Source organism: Mastomys coucha, unplaced genomic scaffold (assembly GCF_008632895.1).
Source record: "Mastomys coucha isolate ucsf_1 unplaced genomic scaffold, UCSF_Mcou_1 pScaffold20, whole genome shotgun sequence".
Classification (NCBI taxonomy): Eukaryota; Metazoa; Chordata; class Mammalia; order Rodentia; family Muridae; genus Mastomys; species Mastomys coucha.
The window spans coordinates 71,331,993-71,353,514 of record NW_022196903.1 but is presented as its reverse complement, the minus strand read 5'-3'; the positions used below and the strand labels follow the sequence as shown (position 1 = coordinate 71,353,514).

The 21,522-nt window shown below is 40.4% G+C and overlaps 1 protein-coding gene across 3 annotated transcripts in view; it reads left to right on the top strand.

The window, feature by feature from the left end:
* The window catches only part of Ctnna2 (catenin alpha 2), a 1,113,581-nt gene that overhangs the window by 301,579 nt on the left and 790,480 nt on the right, over positions 1-21,522 (top strand). For all 3 annotated transcript variants that reach the window (XM_031382231.1, XM_031382233.1, XM_031382232.1), the window contains one exon: positions 16,250-16,416. In XM_031382231.1, coding sequence (XP_031238091.1) covers positions 16,250-16,416 — 167 coding nt within the window. The remainder of the gene's footprint in view (positions 1-16,249; positions 16,417-21,522) is intronic.

Here is a 21,522-nt window from a genome sequence, read left to right as displayed (position 1 = left end):
ATATATATATATATATATATATATGAAACAGAATGGTAATGACAGTCTCCCCCTATCATGTTTGTAAAGAGAACCTAGCTATATTATGGAAAAGACTATCTTCTCAATGATCAATAGAAAATCAGTGGCAGTAGTATATTAAATAAGAGACTATAACAATGTCATTCTAGAACAAACCATTGAAGAAAATCATTTTTCCATGTCACATTTTAAAATACAGATTACTTGGACAGAGTTTTCATTTTTATTGTTGTGTGGGTCTAGTATTAATGTTGAAAATCAGAAAACAACTCTCAAGCATTGGTTCTGCCATTCCACCATGCGGGTTTGAGAATCTAATTCAAGCAGCATGCTGGACCGGCAAGCACTGTACTCCACCAAGAGCTAGAATTCTCAGCTAGAATTTTGTTAGTGGTTATCATGAGAGCAATTATTTGGATCGTGTCTTGTTTTGTTTTGTTTCTAATTTTGAAATATGAAATGGAAAGCAGCATTTTCTAACCTTAACAAACTTTCTCATTTTTGAAATTGTTCCTGTTTCATTTTCTTTGCCAAAGACGATGACATTAGGAAAAGTTAAGTTCACTTGTTTCTCACTCTGTGGTGACTTTAAGCCTAGTTTATCTAGCTGAAATGTGTATAATGTGGATTATGTAATATACTTTGGAATACTTTCTACTTGCTTATATATATCAGCAGACAGGAGATCAGAGACAGAAGTGCTATTTATTTTTACCAATGACAACCCTGATGCCGTAGGAACTGGATTATTTATACACATAAGCATAATACCAATACACCTAAAAGCCTTCATTTGTGAGAACTGTCTTGGTGAAAGTCATCTGTGAATTTGTACAAAGTACATTAGAAAGGGAACGCCCCCCCCCAATATTTTAGTAAACTTTAGTACATAAGAAGGTCAGTGGAAATACTCATGACTCTACCTACGGTCAAGGAACAGAAACCCAGCATCTGGTCTAGACCCTCCCTTTTCCTAGTTAGCCTTGTGAAGCTGAACTTGAAAGGCCTCAGAGGTGTCTTGTAAAGTTGAGGAAATGGGCTCCACCAATACATTCAGTCAGCATCTTTCAGATGTCTAACCGTTTAATTGCTGAAGTTGCTTAGAAGGACTTATACCACTATCCTTTTCCGAAGACAGACCAGGAACCAGCTTCACTCCTTACAAAGCCAACAGGGAACACCTTTCATATCACACACTTGGCTTAAGGGCATGTAAAAGCAAACCAGTTATCTTGGCTTGAATGTTTCCTCGGAATACCTAGAATCCTAGGGGAGATGTTTCTTCATTTCTGTATCTTTGGTCCCTTTCCCAATAGAAAGATCATTAGTCCCTAAGAAATACCCTTCAGTGTTTGTTTTTCTTCTAGCAAGACATTTAAAGTTTTCTCACATGATATATCCTAATATAAGGAAAATTGTAATTTTGCATGTGGTCTAAGAGAACATACTAAACACCAAATAGTGGAAAGAAAAGACACATAAAGGGCAATAATAACAGAAAGTTAACATCTTACATCTCCCAAAAGTTCTATGCTAAAGGTATGCTATGGCTGGATTTGGTCTCTGCTCCCAGTTTGGCGTTGGAACTCAGTAAGCACTTTACAACACAAAACCGTGCTGCAGGTCTTTGAGCTTGAACTTAATAGCACTGTTAGCAATGATCCTGAGAGCAATTCCTTGAGTCTTGTTTTAGTATGTAAAGTTAAGTTGACTTTATGCCTCTGGAATCGACATGTACTTGTTTGCTTCCGTTCTAGAATGTAGACATTTAAGCCCACCCTTCTCACTCTGCAGTGACTCGAAACGTATCTTTATCAGCACAAGTGATCATAGCACCCTATGTATTTCCATGTTGAGATTTTGGTTCTGGATGTTATCTGAGCTCAGTCCTGTGTAGATAGTAATATTTTAAAACCTTACATTCCTTTATCGTATGTATGTATACACACACACACACACATTTGAGTGTGCTTGTGCTTCTGTATGTGGGTGTTGGTATGTGTGTCCACATATGCATGTACACTTCAGCATGCATGTGGATGGCAGAGAACAACTTATACATACGAGTCTGTTCTCTCAGATTCACGCTTTTAGTGTCGGCGGCCTTTGCGATGACCACTTTGTCTTTCCTGTGTATTCCAGATGCAAATTATGATGCAGCTCGTTCTCTCCTCACATTCAAAGGTTCTGGAAGTCATACTTCAACTACCTGCTAGAGAACACTGTTCCCAGTGTGCTGACACGCTAGTGGGTTTGATTTGTGTCATGGTTATGGGGAGAATGGAAAGCGGAGCCAGAGAATTTGTTATTGACAAGAATATAAATAAATCAATAGCATATTCTTTATAGTCTTCCCTTATGGACATTGAATGTTGAAAACTTTAAAGTCATACAAATGTTAAGTTTTTGATACTTCTAGCTTTCCAAACTAAACTATAGCGTGTATATATGTGTTTCTTGTACTTTTTAAAAAATTCAGCTGTTTACCTGGCTGTTTTCTAAAGAGGGCGAAAGAAAAGTTTTGGAGGTGAGTGGGTGGGAAGGGGCGGAAAATCTGGGAATAGCGGGGAGAAAGGAAACTGTGATCAGACTCTATTGTATGAAAAATTTATTTTGAATAAAATATATAAAACATTGTAAATTACTTATTGTGGGAATGAACTTATTTCACAATCAGGCATATATAACTGTCACTTTCACTTTTTGCTTTATTAAAATATAAGCTGACCAGTTAGGAAGCAGGCTCAGTTGATAAAGTGCTTGAAGTGCAAGCAGGAGGACCCGAGTTCAATTCTTAGCACTTAACCCTCATAGCCGGGTCCTGCAGAGTGATCGTGTAACCCTAGCGTTGCAGGGACAGAGACAGGAGGCTCACTGATCACCAGCTAGTCCAACACAACTGCTGAGATCCAAGTTCAGTGAGAGAACTTATCTAGAAAATTAAGGTAGAGAAAAACACAATATACCTAATATTGACTTCTAATTTCTATGTGCTTCAACATTTAAAATTTCACAAACATCTATACAGGGATACAACACACACCCACACACAAACACACACACGCACACTTATTCACAAATAAAAATAAGATATATATGTATATCTTATTTAACATAATTATATATATGCATATACATAATGTATATACAATGAAAAATAGTGCAACTTGTTTAATAATCTGCTGAATTACTCTATTCTTCTCTTAAGATTAGCACATCACTGTGTAACATCTCCAAGCTTATGGCCTTGTATTACTCTCTAACCCACGATGATAACATCCTTTTTATGGAACATGGGAATTGCTGTATTTAACAGGTTTTTGCAAAGGGCTCATTTGGAAAGTGTGTGCTACGTTGCAGCTTGATAGACTCTCTGACTTACCCTCTCCTCCCAACCCTAAAAAAGACTATAGCCAAAATAATTAAAATCCATATGCTTAATGATCTGTGCTTTCTGCAAGGTGGTGCATTACCATTTCTAACGATGTTTAATAGCTCATAACACTCAATACACTTAATCATCAGTTACTGACAATTGTTGTCGTTTTGCATACTGAGCTCATCTCCAGCAAGTGAGAATAGCCTTAGAACCATGATCAGCCCTTGTTAAGGAGTGCTGGGTTGACCCAATGCACACCAGGTTGTGAGAACCCCTCAAGCCAGGCTGAGAAGTGGTCATATGACTGAATAGCGATTTTGTGAAACTACTGTTATTAGTTACTGATGAATTGTACATTTCAGGTTTCCCAGCCCTGGAGACTGTGTCCAGAACTTTCCATTGGCATTTCCGTCTAGTAGAGAGTAGAGTACTAGCCCCCACCAGCCACCACATATCCTTCATTTGGTCTCCTTTGCTCATTTTCAGTCTTTTGACTGAAGACAAGAGAGGGGAGGTCTCATTAAGACCAGTACTTCTCTAGTTTTATAGACACTTCAGGGACATTGATGTCACCAGATCACTGAGACTATCTACCTAATTTCTTGTATTCTCAGAGAGCTACTTGAGTAAAGAAAACTAACAGAAGATCACATAGCCTTGCCAGCTACACTTTCTGGAATGACATAGGGACATGAACCTTTCTTACTTTGCAGTATTAACATAGCCTTGGTGTGTGTCTCTCTCTCTCTCAATCTCTCTCTCTCTCTCTCTCTCTCTCTCTCTCTCTCTCTCTCCTGTTTCTGTATGTGTGAGAGAGTGTGTGTGTGTGTGATGTATAAAGAACAGGGGATGTCTAGCACCCTCTATTACTTTCTACCACCTTCCCTTGAGATGGGTCCATCACTGAACCAGGAGCTAGACAGGTAGCCAGCATGTCCTAGCATTCCTCCTGTCTTCATTTCACACCCCCACCACACACACACACACACACACACACACACACACACACACACACGCACACACTACACACACTGGTGGTTGCAAGTACCAGGGTGACCACAGCCATTTTGATATGAGTTCTGTGGATCTGAATTCTGTTACCAACCAAGCCATCTCTCCAGCTCCTTCTGATTTTGGTTAAACCAAGAAGGCTGTTGTGTTAATACTGTGGGTTGTAGGAGGTGACTTGTGCCAGTTCCTCAGCAGGTGTTCAGTGCTTCAAGTTCTCTCAGAGAATGTTCATTTTAATGTAGATTTTGCCTTAGAAAATCCTGTCTTTCACTAAGGCAGGTCTTCATAGGGAAATCTGACTGTGAATTTCTGACCTTTTCCTTAATCATAGGCTTGAATGGTAAGCACCCTGGGGTGAAATGCATATCTTGCCTTTCATATTCTTTGCTGTTTCAAAAAAAATGTTTTAGCATTTTTCTTCTTTTATAACAACTTTCTTTGTGGGAAGAACAAAGGAAAAAGGCACTGCCTTTCCTGGCCCCTGACTTTCTCAAATATTACAATTGTATGATACTTCCTAAACTTACATACTGACTTAAAGACAAATAACAACTTAATGGGGGGAATCAAATTATCCCATTATGAAGTTCAATAAATGTGAAACATCTCTGAACGTTTCCCCTTGCTTCAGTATGACTTTTTATAGGTCCAATGGGGACTTCAGCAAGCTTTCTTTTCTTCGTAACATTTGCTGATTAATAAAAACCCTGTCTTGCTTTAGTTTGAATGCATTAGTAATATACTAGGAGTCACTAAGGTCACATTAAGGGAAACAATTAAAAGCACCTCACCTTGGAATAATTTATCCAAGAGTAATTTAACTCAGATTTAAATCTTCTACTTCTCTCTCCCTGTGTCTTTTGTCTTTCCAGTTCTTTCTTCTGTTTGAGTCTGAGTCTCTGCCTACCTGGAGGCTGTGAATGTGTCTGTTCCTGTATCTCTGTAACTGTGCCCTCCACAAAGGAGTTTTTCCTCCCCATTTTTGGAACAGCTCAGAAACCATTATATGGGAAGGAATGAGGGATATTTCATAGAAATCTTAATCAGGGTTCATAAGGAATAAAACTCTTTTGTTGCAACTGCCCCCAACTGACCTAGATGAGAAACAGTTCTGCAGCCATCACTGTCAACAACTGCAGAAGCCCATGGCCATGTCACTTCCAACATTCATGGCATTTATTGGTTTTCAACTTATTTGCTATTTTCAGCATTATTCCCATTACATGTGTGCACACATGCATTAGCCTGGGTTTGTACCCCAGAAGAGTACACCATTTAAGATTGTAGCTATGCATTTTTCTGAGGTTGTAAGGGTTGATTAAATGGAAAAGGGAGATGAGTTGTTAAGTTGTTCTCTTAAAGGAGGGCCAAACAAACAGTCTGAGTACACAGTAAAAGAGCAGTCCAGAGTGACTTCAGGTATGGTGTAAAAAATTGTTATGAAGTCCAGCAAAAGCAATAGTCTCTTATAACGGAAGAAGTATTTTCATAATGAGGTATCACCACATTGTCTAATGGGACTCACATGTCATGAGCAGAGAAAGCAATGTGGTGTAATTCATGGCTTCTATGCAGGCCAACCTTCTAGGCTAGGGCAATGGATGAAGGCTCACATGCGCATAGGCAGAGGTATTCCCACATCAGTCCTGGCAGTGACGAGAATAAAGGAGTATGCCTGGGAATGACTTGTGGAAATGCCTCTGCTTAACCCCTTCCTGTGTTTATCTCTTCTTCCTCCCTCCTCTGCCCCTCCTTCTTACCTTCTCTCTTTCTACCTTTCCCTCTGTTTCCTCCTCCTCTTTTTTTTCTATTCTGCTGTACTCAACAGACCAAATAAACATGTAGATGTGTCTTCAACTTCTAATCTTAGGCCACTCAGAAATATGTGGATAAACACTTAGAATGGAATGGGCAGATGTTAAGGGTTGTTTCTGAAACAGGGTTTCTAGAGCTAGCTGGCTTTAAATACACACTCTACTACTTACCAACAGTTGACCTTGGGTAAATAAGTCTCCCGGTCTCCACTCAGTTGTTCTGGGAAAATGATGGCAAGAGAGTAATTTTGCCATCAAATGCTCTCCAACAGTCAGGCCTTGGTGCCTTTTAAAGTTTCTGAGTAAAACTTGCGACATTTTGACCTCTTAAAATGGCAGTAGTTCTCAAAATTGATAAGTGAGAGATCCACTTATAAGCATGGTATAATACTGAGACAAATGGAAAGGATCCTACGATGGAGAAAGTCATTAACTCCATATACACAGGAGCTAAGGGGATACCTAAAGTGGAAGAAATCATGAGTACCTTGGTAGGACCTCTTCATGGAACTCTCTCACAAAATTATCCATACATTTGCATAACTCAGAGGTCTTCAGCTAATTCAATGTCTTCTCAGTAGATCCTTTCAAATCACCAACCAGCTCTGGATACTTCTTTCACATAAGAAACCACCCCACCCACTCCCATAGGGGAAAGGGACCGGAGTCAGGGAAAGCACAATTTCTGTTCTTTTATTTTGTGTGCTTTGTTTTGTTTTCTCCACTTTGGTCATTTACATATTTCAGTTTGCTTTATTACAAGAGAAGTTATTTTCCAATATGCTTTGAAAATGAGCCAAAATCGAGCAGAGTTGGGTCTCTGAGTGCTGTAGGACTGTCTTAACATTTTACAAAATAGTCAAAATGGCAAAGCATTCGGAAGATTCACACCATCTACTCAATCACTGTTTTTTAAAACATTTTAAGAACACATGTAAATATTTAGTAACTTTAAAAAGAAAATAGCTGTCTAATAAAATTATTATTTTAAGTCAGGGTTTAAGTTTAAATGGTGCTAAGCTTTAAAAAAAAAATAGCAAAAGCTACTCACTCTGGTGCTCAGGTTCCCTGGGAAGAATGTTCTGTATATACAATTGAGCATAAACATGAGGTCATGTGTGAGATGAATATAAACAGGAGGTAATATGCATGATGAATATAAATGATGAGCCATGATGCTAATGCACAGAATTGTAGACAACCAAGGCTTAGGAAAAGGAAATGTCTATGCTCGTATATAGTGCACACATTTGAATTGGCCAAGACTTAAGGAGACTCCTAGCAGATTATTGTAACTCTGTAATCTTATTGAACAAAAAACATTGTTGTTTGTAGTTGTTGCATTGCTAAATACTACCTATTTTTCAATAGTCTTTCAGTAGCATTTCCAGTACTTAGGGAAAGGAGACAGGAGGATAAGGAGTTCAAAAAGTCACCCTGTCATCCACATCAAATCCTAGGTCATCCTGGGCTACGGGAAACACTGCTTTAAGAAACAAAAACAGAGAGAAGTGGGAGGAGAGACAGACAGACACAAAGACAGACAGAAACATATTTAAGACAATGAAAGATGGAGACTTTCGCATCTTTCTTTCTTCTCACCTTCAAGAGTTCTGTGTTGGGCAAAGTAAAAAAGTTCACTAACCGTCAATAGTTTGTGTAATTAGAAGGAAACAGTGGAATCTGTTTAAATGCTGGCAAAAACACAGATAAGAACTATCCAAGGGGCAGTCATCAGCGGTCCCTGGTGATTGGTCTTAAGTAGTGAGAACTAAGAATGTTATTTTTAGTGCCTTCTAGTAGTCTGTGGTTTTCAGACTTCATATAGACCAACCGTTTACTTAGTAATTAAAATGTTGTAAACGTATATTCACACATCAGCCCCGTGAAGGGTTATTGGAATGCCTCTGTCCCCTTGGCTTCCTGGGCCACCTTTTCGGTTACCATGGTTATTCTGCAATGCTTTGCAGCTTGCATTTTTCTTTACTTTCATTTCATCTGTTTGAATTCAGGAATCAGACACTTGACTGCCTTAGCTAAGAGCATGCAAAGGAAACTGCATTGGACCCTCAGCAAGGCAGGCTGGGAACTGCTTGCTTGAGGTGTCCACCCTATTGTTACCCTATGCTTCCTGACGCACACCTCACTGTTTTCCAGTAGTTCAGTGATCAGATTTCCAAAGAGTGCTTGTCTTACTTGCATACTGCTCCCCAAAGAATTATTCATGTTCTTGTGCCACTTGGATTATAATTTACTCCCTACACAATTTTCCTCCTCCTCAGACTCTTATTTTCTAGCTGGTCCCCTTCTGGGCAATATCTCCACGGTTCATTGTTCCACATATTACTGCATATTCCATGAAGATTATCCGGTAGCTGCTGCTGTTGTTCAAGACAAGTAACATTTAAACATATATCTTGCTGTGAAATAAAGTTTTTCCTTGTTGATGGCTTAGTCCCTGGGAGTTCTGGGGGGTCTGGTTGGTTGATATTGTTGTTCTTCCTATGTGGAACAATCTCTTCAGCAAATCTCTTCAACTCCTCTAGTCCCTTCTTTAACTCTTCTATTAGGGACCCTGCACTCAGAACAATGGTTGGCTTCTAATATCGACCTCTGTATTTGTCAGGCTCTGGGAGGGCCTGTCAGGAGACTGCCATATCAGGCTCCTGTCAGGAGCATATACTTCTTGGCATCCACAATAGTATCTGGGTTTAGTAACTGTATATGGGATGAATCCCCAGGTGGGGCAGTCTCTGCGTGGCCTTTCCTTTAGTCTCTGCTCTATACTTTATCTCCATATTTGCTCCTGTGAGTATTTTGTTCTCCTTCTAAGAAGGACAGAAGCACCCACACTTTGGTCTTCTTTCTTATTGAGCTTCATGTGATCTGTGAATTGTATCCTGGTTATTTGGAGCTTTCTGGCTAGGATCTACTTATCAGTGAGTGCACACCAGGTTTTTTTTTTTCTTTCGATTGAGTTACCTCACTCAGAATGATATTTTCTAGTTCTATCCATTTGCCTAAGATTTTCATGAAGTCATTGTTTTTAATAGCTGAGTAGTACTCCATTGTGTAAATGTACCACATTCTTTTTATCCATTCCTCTGTTGAAGGACATCTGGATTCTTTCCAGCTCCTGGCTATTGTAAATAAGGCTGCTATGAACATAGTGGAGCATGTTGGAGCATCTTCTGGGTATATGCCTAGGAGTGGTATAGCAGTGTCCTCAGGTAATACTATGTCCAATTTTCTGAGAAACTGCCAAACTGATTTCCAGAGGAGTTGTACCAGCTTGCATTCCCACTATCAGTGGAGGAGTATTCCTATTTCTCCACATCCTCACCAACATCTGCTGTCACCTGAGTTTTTGATTTTAGCCATTCTGACTGGTGTGAGGTAGAATCTCAGGGTTGTTTTGATTTGCATTTCCTTAATGACTAAGGATGTTGAACATTTCTTTAGTTGCTTCTTGGCCATTGGATATTCCTCAGTTGAAAATTAATGTTTTTTTAGCTCTGTACCCTATTTTTAATAAGATTATTTCATTCTCTAGAATCTAACTTCTTGAGTTCTTCATGTATATTGGTATTAGCCCTCTGTCAGATGTAAGATTGGTAAAGATCTTTACCAAATCTGTTTGTTGGTTGCCTTTTTTGTCTTATTGACAGTGTCCTTTACCTTACAGAAGCTTTGCAATTTTATGAGGTCCCATTTGTTGATTCTTACTCTTATAGCACAAGCCATTGGTGTTCTGTTCAGGTTTTTTCTCCATATGACTACATGTCGAAGCTCTTCCCAACTTTCTCCTCTATTAGTTTCAGTGTATCTAGTTTTATGTGGAGGTCCTTGATCCACTTGGATTTGAGGTTTGTACAAGGAGATAAGAATGGGTTGATTTTCAGTCTTCTACAGCTGACCACCAGTTGAACCAGCACCATTTGTTTAAAATGCTATCTAAGCCATCAACAAAGGAGTACACATGGCTCTGTAGCAAAGGATGGTCTTGTCATGCACCAATGGAAGGAGAGGTCCTTAGTCCTATGAAGGCTGGAAAAATGAAGGCAGGAAGGTGGAAGTGGTTGGATGGGTAGGTGGAGGAACACCCTCATAGAAGCAGGGGGAGGGAGGATGTGATAGGGTGTTTCCAGGAGGGAGGGAAACCTGGAAAGGGGATAACATTTGAAATGTAAATAAAGAAAATATCCAATTTAAAAACAAACAAACAAACAAATAAGAACCCAATTTGGGCTTAGAAAAAAAAAGTTATTACTCCACAGGATTTATTTCCTTTTTAGGTATTTTATTTAGTATTTATACATGCACATAATGTATTTTGATCAACTCTACCTACTTCCCCCCTGAAGACACAGATGCAGGAGAAGGAGGCTCAGGGGCCATATTACAACTGCAGACAGGAAGCAAGGTGTGAACAGGAAGTGAGGTCAAGCCTCAAGCCTATGCCTCCATGCGCATCCAAGCTCTATGGTCTATAAGTTCCATAACCTTCCTTAGGATCACCAGCTGGGAACCAAGTGTTCAAACACACGGGGCCCTGGCAGACATGTCCTATCAAACCACAGTAGCCCGTTATAGGTGAAGGCTTATCCCAGGGGCCTTGACTATAACACCTTTAATTTTAATCCTAATAACAATCAGTAAGACACCTAATATTATTTTCACCCCAATTTAATTGAGAGACAGAAACATCATGATCTCACTACCACTGAGCCCATATATTTAGTACCAGTTGGAGTCAGAACCTGGGTCTTTCTGATTTTAAATGCTATTCTCATTTTTCAAATCTATTTTTCTTTTCAAATCAGCACACAGGTTATTAGATGCCATTGTGATATTTTCAAACAAAGTGTATTTCACTTGGTTTTTCTCCCACTCACACACCCCTCCTTCCTGACCACCATCTTCCTTCCCAGACTCCGTTTTGATTTCATGTCACAAGTGTCCTTGGATCTGAGAGGTAAAATATTCATTGAGGTGATTAAAACTCAGAAAGACAAAAGCTTTTGTGCTCTGTTGCATATGCAGATTCACCTTGTAATTTATATTTCACATACACACACATGGCTATAAATAGAGATACAGCCTTTTCGCCTTTAATTCACATTAAAATATATGAAGCTTTTAAATCGATGTTCCTGTCATAAGCTTTTACGTGAAAGCTTTTACACATGACTGGTTGCTTCTAACCCGTCACTCATGTTACCTTCCTTTTCATCAGGTGATGGGGACTTAAGGAAATCAGAGTCTTCACATGGGAACATGGCTCCAGTTAGATCTATAATTAAGTAATTGACATTGAATATTTCCACACATATACACATATGTAGCCAGCAGATCCCTGCTTCTCTCACTCTCCAGTATCCCTCCCCTCCTACACACTCTTCCGTTCCCCTACTAATTATTTTGGTCTTGTAGATCAACAGTTCCCTGAGAAAATAGCTAATTTTATCGTGACAAACTTGCCTATCATTTTGTAATATAGATTTCCGTTTTGTCCCAGTAATCCTAAAGCTTCAGGGATATAAGACACATTAGTGTTACCGCTGACTTCACATCGGTCCTCCTTTAGAATCTTTAATAATGTGTGATCGTTTGTATCTGTTCAGAATGGGCTTTTAGTTTTTATTTTAACCTGAATGAAATTACCTGCCATTTATCTCAAAGTCCTCTTAGAACCCTGCCTGATATTTACATTTATAATCTTACTTACCTCTCCCTGTCCTCCTTCCCTCCCTCCCACTCCCCACCCTCCCTTTCTTCCTCCTTGTGTCTTTCCCCTTTCTCCTTTCTCCATCTGCCTCTATTTTCTTCTATTTTCACTGCTTTCTGTCTTTCTTTTTCTGAATCTCTGTCTCTCGTTCTTCCTCTTTTCCTCCTCCCTCCTAGGCATCTATCAGACCACTTACTGCTAATAACAGTCCCTGAGGCTGGGAATTGGAGGGCATCTCGGGGTAGTTTCCAGGTTGTTGTGTCTCTGCAGAAATTCTTGAATAGAGACCCACAGTTAACCCAGAAGCAGAGGCAGTCTATTAAGAACAGACAGATTTTCAAGGGGGCAGCAGGCCATGGTAGGGAAATAGCTGAACATCTTGAGGCTGGGCTGTCCTAAGAGAAAGGTCTTTTATGTGACCTTAGCGTTTGCTTTCTTGGATCATTGCTATAGCATAGGCCTTCCCACTCACAGTCTGTCTGTTACAGTAAGTTCTACATACAACATTGTGGGTCATGTGCTCCATTAGTATCCTATTACATTGCAACTTATTTATCTTAGTCTGTTGAAGCAGGTACATGTGCGTGTGCCATTGCACACATGTGAAAACCAGAGAACAACTTTCAGGAGTTGGTTCTCTACTTCTGTCTTGTGGAGTCCAACTCAGATCATCAGGTTTAATGGCGCACACCTCTACCCAACTGAGCCATCTTCACATCAAAAATACTTATTTTTTTTCTTGCAGTGCTAAAAACCTAACCCAGGACCTGGTTCATACTGAGTGAATAATGTTCACCTAAGCTACTCTCTCAGCCCGTTTGTCTTAATCTCCATCTAGGTGTGTGTGCTTAATAGTATAATAAATCAGAACTTGATTTTAGACCCTCTGGAATGCTGCTGTACATTTTAGTCAGCCTTTATGGGGAAGTACAGAAGTTCCATCTTTGCTCTTTGTCAGCAGGGGTTTTCATGTGTTAGTTCTTCATCCTTCCCATGAGCCTCCCCAGCCCCCCACCTGTCCATCCTGACCTCCTGCTTCACTGGAGGGGCCTATGTGTGCCCCAGACTTGACTCAAACTGCATTCTGACACCCTGTTACCCATTGGCTTTATTATACTTTGGGTCACCATGTGGCCAGCATGTAAGTGGAGTGGTGTTACATGATGCTATCCTGGTCCACTGTGAATATTTGAAATGGAAAATCGGGTCGTTTTAGGCAGTTTGGTTAGCAACACTAGACCTATATGTGCTGAGAAGTAATGGAACAAGTTGTTATTTTGGAGTCCTCTGTTCTAAGAGCAATTCCAATTTAGAAACTGGAATCTTCCAAGAAGATTCCTAGCTCTCTCTGTCTCTGTCTCTGTCTCTGTCTCTGTCTCTCTCTCTCTCTATCTATCTACCTCTCGCTGTGTGTGTGTATGTATGTGTGCCAACTGTGGGACATGTATACTGAATACGCATCTGATAACTGCAGTCTCTAATTGAAATCTGTGTTAGACTTCCAAGGATTGTTTGTTTTAACAGTTCACCACTTTACAGATACAAAAGTTAAATTTTAAGTTCCTCTGAAGATGTTGTACAGCAAGGACACAATGATATAATACATTTTCTTCCATGCCCACATTCCTTAATTGAAAATCAGACTGCTATGAAGGATGAATGAACTTTAACAGTAATTGAGAGAATTACAGGCTATGTTGACCTGCCTATAAAATGATTGGTTTCTTTCCACTTGTGTCTTAGCATAAATTACAGAATGTTCATAGTCAAACTATCATTGCTTTTATATAAATTGGCTAGGGTTTTCTTAAGAATAGAACCATAATTATTTCTATTAAAACATCAAATAAACTGCTTTGTCGTTAATCAAACAATTAGTCCTATCAACTACACTTCTTGAGTTTATGGAAGGTCTTCTACGGTCCACTATACAAAGCTCTGTTTATGCTTTGTGCCAGCTCTTCCCTCTTAATCAGGTGTCCATCAGTAATACAGTATCAGGTTTGCCATGATTAATCATCTCTCTTTGCTTCCCACTTCTTGGTATCCATTTAAGCACATGTGTACCTTATTCCTGTATCCTTATTTGTCACTCTAGATTCTCTTCACAAAATCCACTGACTGTATTTCAATGACTTCTCTCATATCTCCCCCATCCCCTATCTATTTGAGTCATTTTATATCTGATCCAAGCTTCATCATGCTCTAACCATAACTGCATTTGCCTTGTTACCTGGTTTTTCTTTCCTAATCAAGTCCCCTCCAGTTGACTTTATGTAATATGGCTGACCTACCTTCTAAGAATAAAAAATCGATTAGAGTCACTTTTTTTGTGTCAATGGTACAATCCAAATCTCTTGCCTGGGGTGGTATCAAAGCCTCTTTCTCACACCCCCTTCCGTGCAGCCAGAGCTCCTAGCACTCAGCCTCAGTCTCCAGGCTCCCAAGTCTCATGCAGTGTTCATCTTTGTGCTCGAGTGGGAAGGCGCCTTTCTTCATCACAGTTCATAAGAGAAGACTGCTCTCCCCTATATTACGCTTGTACTAAATGAGGAAATCCCTAGTTTGCCTTCAATGCCTTCATTCTTACTCATGCATTGAGCACATCATGGCTGCACTCTGGGATGTGTTTAGAAGCCTGTTTTCTGTGAGACAATGAACTCCCAAGGACAGAATGGCTATTCCTAGCCATCATGTGAATTCCAAAGCCCAATTCAGAATGTGGCAAGGGTCAAATGTAATCCAGTTTTCTAATTGTTCTCTAAACTAAAGAGGAAGCTTCAAGAGAGGGTTGTAAGCACGGACCTTGGGCTTTGTGTATTGATTTTTCATCTTGGTGGCCCAACATTTGTGTGGTATTTTCTTTCTCTCTCTCTCTTTCTTCCCTTCCTTCCTTCCTTCCTTTCTTTTTCTTTCTCTCCCTTTCTTTATATCTCTTTCTATCTTTTCCTTCCTCTTTCTCTTTTTATCTTTCTTTTTCTCTCTCTTTCTTCATTCCCTTTCTCCCTCCCTCCCTTCTTTCTTCCTTCTTTCTTTCTAATTCCTTTCTTCCTTCCTTTTTGCTTTTCTTTCTTTCTTTGTTTCTTTCTTTCTTTCTTTCTTTCTTTCTTTCTTTCTTTCTTTCTTTCTTTCTTTCTGTGAGATGATCTTCCTATGCAGGTTTACTGACCTAGAATTTGATATATAAATTAGACTGACCTCAAAATTGCAACTGTCTTCCTGCTCTGGCCTTCTAACAGTAGTTTTAAAAAGGTCAATGTTTTAAGAATCGGTTCTTCATGGTATGCCAGCTTCTTTTTATTGTCAACTTAACATAACATAGAGGCACCTGGGTGGAGTGAACCTGAGTTGAAGAGTTGTCTCTTTCACAGCTGCTCCCGATCTGTGGGTCATGACCCTGTTGTGGGTGGAATGACCTTTTCACTAGGCTCACCTACAACCATCAGAAAACATGGATATTTATATTATAATTTATAACACTGACAAATTCATAATTATGAAGTATCAATGAAAATGATTTTATAGTTGAATGTCACCAGAACACAAGGAACTATATTAAAGGGTTGCAGCATGAGGATAGTGGGAAATGACTGCTACATCAGATTGGCCTCTGGGCACATATCTATGAGGAATTATCTTAGTTGATGATTGATGTGTCATGGCCCAGCCCCACCATGAGTTGTGCCATCCCAAAGCAGATAGTTCTAGACTTTATAAAATAGCTAGCTAGCTGAGTATGAGCCAGAGCACAAGCCTGTAAGCTGTGTTCCTCCTTCATTGTTGCTGATTGACTTCCTACTTGAGTTCCATGCACTGACCTCCTTCAGTAATAGACTATATTCTGGAAGCATACATGAAAGAAATTCTTTCCTTCCCCATACTTCTATGGTCATGGAGTTTATGACAGGGACAGGAAGCTACCTAGAATAGTGGGCAGTTAAGTTCAAAACTTGGATTTCAGTCCCCTGCACCTGTTGCCTAGGACTTGCTTCTAGCTACAAGGAAATGGTGAGATAGAAGTTAAGCTAAAATCAATCTATGTTGTTAGATCAAATGTATTAAATGACCTTCACATCAGTGTTAAAAGCATGATTTTATACCTTAATGTGAAGTAATACCTTTTTCTTTGTCCATCAACACTGATGGACAAGCTGGACTTGAAAGATCCTCCATGATACTGGGCTTTGAGTAGTGCCAGCATCTGCAGTGAGCTCCATATTAGCTATCCACAGATCTCTCAGTTCACTACGCTGCTCTCAGCATCCTCACGACCCACCTCTCTGTGTTTTCTTGCAGGGGAGACAATGCGGATCGCCTCCTCAGAGTTTGCTGATGATCCTTGCTCTTCGGTCAAGCGTGGCACCATGGTGCGGGCAGCACGGGCTCTGCTATCGGCTGTGACACGCTTGCTCATCTTGGCTGACATGGCAGATGTCATGAGACTTTTATCGCATCTGAAAATTGTACGTATGGAGACTTCATGAAGACCTCTGGATGAAGGGACAGCTAGGAAGGATTAGATATGCTCCACTTCTTATAGATAGCCTGGTCATGTTCGCTTCACAGGGTACCACCAAACTGTTCCAATAGCTCATAGCCCATAGTGTATTCAAAAGCTGTTTTGTCTGAGTGATCTCCCCACTTCCAAACATAGAGCGTGGAGTATATGGTCTGACATACTTAAAAGCTAGGAACCTGTCATATGCTAATATATTTGTGCATATGGTAATATATAGTTTTTGAACCTGCTGTACCCTGGCAATAAAACAGTGCCCCGTTCCTATAGGACTACCATCAGTCTTTTTGCATCAAGCCCCTGAATTGAGCCTCTGGGTTTCTGTGCCTCTGCCAATCCTTGGAAGCCACTATTCATACCTGATTTGCTGTCCATGGTTCCTTGCAGTTCTTTTGTTTTCTAGCAGGAGCTGACCTTTGTCATGGTCACACACTTTCCCCAGATCAGACAGTAGGTTAACATCCTTGATCTGCGACCAAAGGCTTCCCACTGTTTTACTGTTTGCTAAATAGAATTGTTGTTGAATTTTTGCAACAAACTTGAGAGAGAAAAGCATCTCTCCTCAGAGACTCCTGAATCCAACTATCACAAATTCTGGATTTTTCTAACCCTCTTCAGATGATAAGGCATGAAGCACAGGGTTTTCCTGGGAAGCATATGATGGCTGGCTGGTTCTCATCCTTGGACAGCACTAGCTCATCCTGGCCGGAGCTTGATGGTCTTCCTTTTTTTTTTTTTCTTGTCAAAAGGACATGTGGTGAGAGAAGTGATACAGGAGATGAGTAGTGAGTGCTCATTCACCTCACCTGTTTCAGATTTGTTCAGGTGGAGGGATCAGGATACCTTGTAAGGCGTAAGTGTTACCTATTATAGTGTTTGCTAGATGAGATCCCGGCATAAAGCTCAAGATGCCTAATTTATGGGCGAACTCCTCCAAATTTTGCTACCTCTCAAATTCTGGTTTTCTCCTTGAACTTGGTGAACCTAACTCTAAAACAGGATGCCACATTTCATGTTTTCCATCAGGTCCCTGGGAAGGCAAATGACCCAAGACAGAATGTGCTTGGGGGGAGGGGAGTTGGTTATTAAAATTTTCTCAAAGACTAAACCCTCAAATGCTAAGGAAAGCTGTTGCAAACTGCATGAGGTCCACAACTCAACAAAGAACTTTGCCTTTTCCAGAAAGATTTGGCCACTGTATCCAAACTAACATGGTTTAGCCCATGAGTGTGCTCTCAGCCTGCTAGCTGTTTGGCAGGAATGGTGCCTTCTCATGCATGGAGATGTCCCTGGAGCCTTCCTAGGCTGCAGTGCTGGCTGGCTCTATCCAATCCCTGCCTGCTTAATGCATCTTTTGTAATACTAATAATTTGTACTCAACTATAGAAAACTGGAGAAAAAGGTTTATGATCTGTACTTTACACATAACTCAGACATTGAAGGCAACATTTTATCAAAAGTATTTTTGTTCTGCAGGAAGTCCTTTTGAACAGTGGGCCAATGGGACTGACCCTAAATAACAAGGAATCCCTTTTTTTTTTATTGTAAGCAATGCTGTTCCCCAAACCCTTAGGCCATGATAGTGGGTTAAATATTCTCTCTGAACAGCCCACATGACAAACATGATCTTTATATTATTTTTTTAATTTGATTATTTTTTGAGAATTTGTAGGAGTACTGTATTTACGTCATTTGTATCCCTTCCTCTACACCTTCCAACTACTCTCCTGGCATTTTAAATTTAAGACTTCTTTTTTAATTATTACTGTTACATATATGTGTGGATAGATTGAAAGACAGACAGACAGCCTACTGAGTTCATTTAGTGCCATTTATATGCATGTTTGTTTGGGGCTGATCATTTGGCTATACTATCAGCATCATAGTCCTTGGAGAACACCAATTTCCTTCAACAGCCACACTTGCCTGAATGCCTTCACTTCAGGATCTTTTGAATTCCCCCAAATACACAGAGTTGTCATTCTCAGACGCAAATGTTATGGAGGCAACCATAGTTTTGAAATTTCAAGGGTACCCCTTCCCTGTTAGACACTGTCTCGATGCACAGGTCCTTACTTGGTCCTCTGTCTCCCATAATCTCCCTTCTCTGGAAATATCCAGCAGGAATGCTGTCTCTGGCCTTCTGCCTTTTCCTTTGTACTCCCTGAGGTTTAGGTAAAGAGGTTGCAAGTGTATCAATTGATATCAGTTTTCTGCATTTGGCCCAGTTGTCCATCTCTATAACATTCTCCATCTGTTGAAAAAAATGGTGATAAGAAATAAACTTAACTGTGACTTTAAGATTAATTATTTAGAGACTGAGTTAGAAATTATACCAGTCTAGGAAAATAGCACTTAGCTAAGATTTCCTTCTGAGGTCTGTGAATACTCCATAATCTGTACCTGTGTGCTTGGCCTGGGGTTCAGTTGCCTAGTGTACTCAAAGCTCTGGGTTTGCTCCCTAATACCACACAAACCGCCATGGGGCAAAACTCTTATGAGTAGAAACCTGAGGTTCAGCAGTTCAAGGTCAGCCTCAGACACATTAAAAGCTTCTGATTAGCCTGGGATGTATAGGAGTCTATATCTAAATAAATAGATAACTAAATACAATTAAGTAAATAAGTCCGTCTGTGCCACTGTATACAACACCAGATAATGTCTGTGATCAGGTTTCTCAATTTCTCTCTCCTCTCCCTCCCCCTTTCTTTCTCTTTCCCTCCCTCCCTCTCTCTGTCCCCCTCCCCTCCTCTCCCTCCCTCTCTTCCTCATTCCCTCCCTCCCTCTCTCTCCTGTTCTTTTGGCCAGTGATGTTAACTAATACTTCTACAGCCCCTTGTATAATGTCACTTGCATTTTGTCCTCCACCCAGCAGATTGAGAGAGGTTAGAGAAAAGGATTTAGCACAAAATCATGCAAAGGTCAACCCAGGAACATTAAGTAGGCCTGTCAAACTGTCTGTAGTAAAATTAAAAATGATCATAGACTAGATAATGCATTTGTTTTCAGACCACAGCAACAGACAAGGTGGAATGTTGCCATCCTGTGGACATGGCCGGAACTGCAGTTTCGGGAGCTAGCACTGACTTGTGAAGGATTGTGTCCCATCTTGAGTTCCCATCAGTACTGATGTCATTGCATGGAACTACCCTCTGAAGACAAAGCCCCTACCAAAACTGGCATATAGAAACAAAAGTCGCTATAAATGTACCTAGTGTGTTTGTTTTTTTTCTTTCCCTGAGTAATGTTGTTAGTGGAAAGCATAGCCTCTGGAAATATTACATACACCTATTGATTTTATAAACTTAAGATTAAAAACATGACAAGCTGTTGTCTAATGGCTGCTAAGGGAGAGCAAGGCAGCTTTCTTCAGATGCAGACCCTAGTAGACTGCCCATGTTCTGGTGCATGCATGGCTCTGGAACTACACACAAGCAGGCAGCACTAGTTAGACTCCGTTGTTTAAAAATGGAGGCCATGCGAATAGGAGGACATGGCGAGGGAGGGCTAGGAGGATGTCTAGGGAGGAGGGACAAGTGCATATGATAAAATTATTTCTAAATATGTGTGAGATTCTCAAAGACTCAATAAAAATATTTTGAAAACCCAAAGTGCATGCACAAGATTAACTAGCCAAAATCCCAGAATGGGGGTGAGATGGGAGAATGGGAGGGGCGGGGCATAAAGCCCCACGCCCTGCCCCACGCCCGGCCCCGGAGAGTTTACAGTGGAATGCTGCTAGGGGAGAGAGCATGTGTTTTCTTCAGGGATGCAGCCATCCAGTCCAGTCCTATACCCATGTACACTATGTGGACTCTGGGTTTTAACAAAGGGTCCATGAAATCAGAAAGAAATATAAAACAGGTTGAAGGGGAGAGGAGAGAGACTGAAGAGTAGAGAAAGAATTGGCAGACTTGTGCACTGTAAGCACATCCGCAATTCTCAAGCAATAGGAAAGGGGGGAAAAAAGGCAAAACAACATCATCAACAACACCCCCCTACACACACACACACACAATAGGACACCAGCATTTACATGTGTTAATGCAGCAGGTTAAAAACTATCTGGTGCTTTTTCACTTTTCTTTTCCAAATCAACAAGTCTCTTTAGCATATGGTAATCAAATAAGGTGAGAAAAATACCACGAATTTCTTCCTTTCTTTTGTTGTTGTTGTTGTTGCTGTTGTTGCTGTTGTTGTTGTTGATGATGATGATGATGATGATGATGATGATGATGATGATGATGGATAAAATGACTGACAAGCAGCCACTCCAGGGGGATGGAGTTATTTGGCTTACAGTTTGAGGGAATATAGGCCCTCATGCAGGAAAAGGTATGGCCACAGTTGACTCCATAGAAACAAGTGTATGCAGCTGTCATAGGCTCTCTTGGCTTCATATTTTAGAACAGGAAATAATGGGGCTGATAGGAATTGGGGACAGGCTATAAAACCTCATGCCCACTCTCTAGTGACCACTTCTTCCAATAAAGCCCTACCTTCTACGGGTACCACCACCTTCCTAAGCACCATTGTTACCTGGAAAGCAAATGTTCTAACACAGGAGCTTGTAGGACAGTTCCCATTAGAACCGCAACAGGATTTTCTCATCAGAGTTAAGAAGTGATTCCATTCCTCAGTTGGCTCAGATCTATGGAATACCAGCAACCCCCTGCAGCGTTACCTGCTCATGGCTGTTTTACCTCAAGCATCCCGCTTTACTTTTAAGCCATTGCCAAATGTGTTGACGGTCATCCTTTGCAGATAGAAACTCCTTTCTTACACTAGTAACATACGAGAACAGAGAGGGAATTAGCCTCCCGTCAGAAATTCCTGGTCATGTTTCCCTGTCAATAGTTCACTCAGTATATGAAATATAGTTGATTGATTTTCCTAAAACAACCAGCTTCATCTTCTGCTTTATACCCGAATATGCTATTATTAGAAAATTGAGTGATTTTGAGCAAATGCCGGGCAAGTCTCTAAAAACTAGTAAAGTCATAGAGGCTCTGAGAGGTTGGGCAATATAGAGATAGATAGAGATAGAGATAGA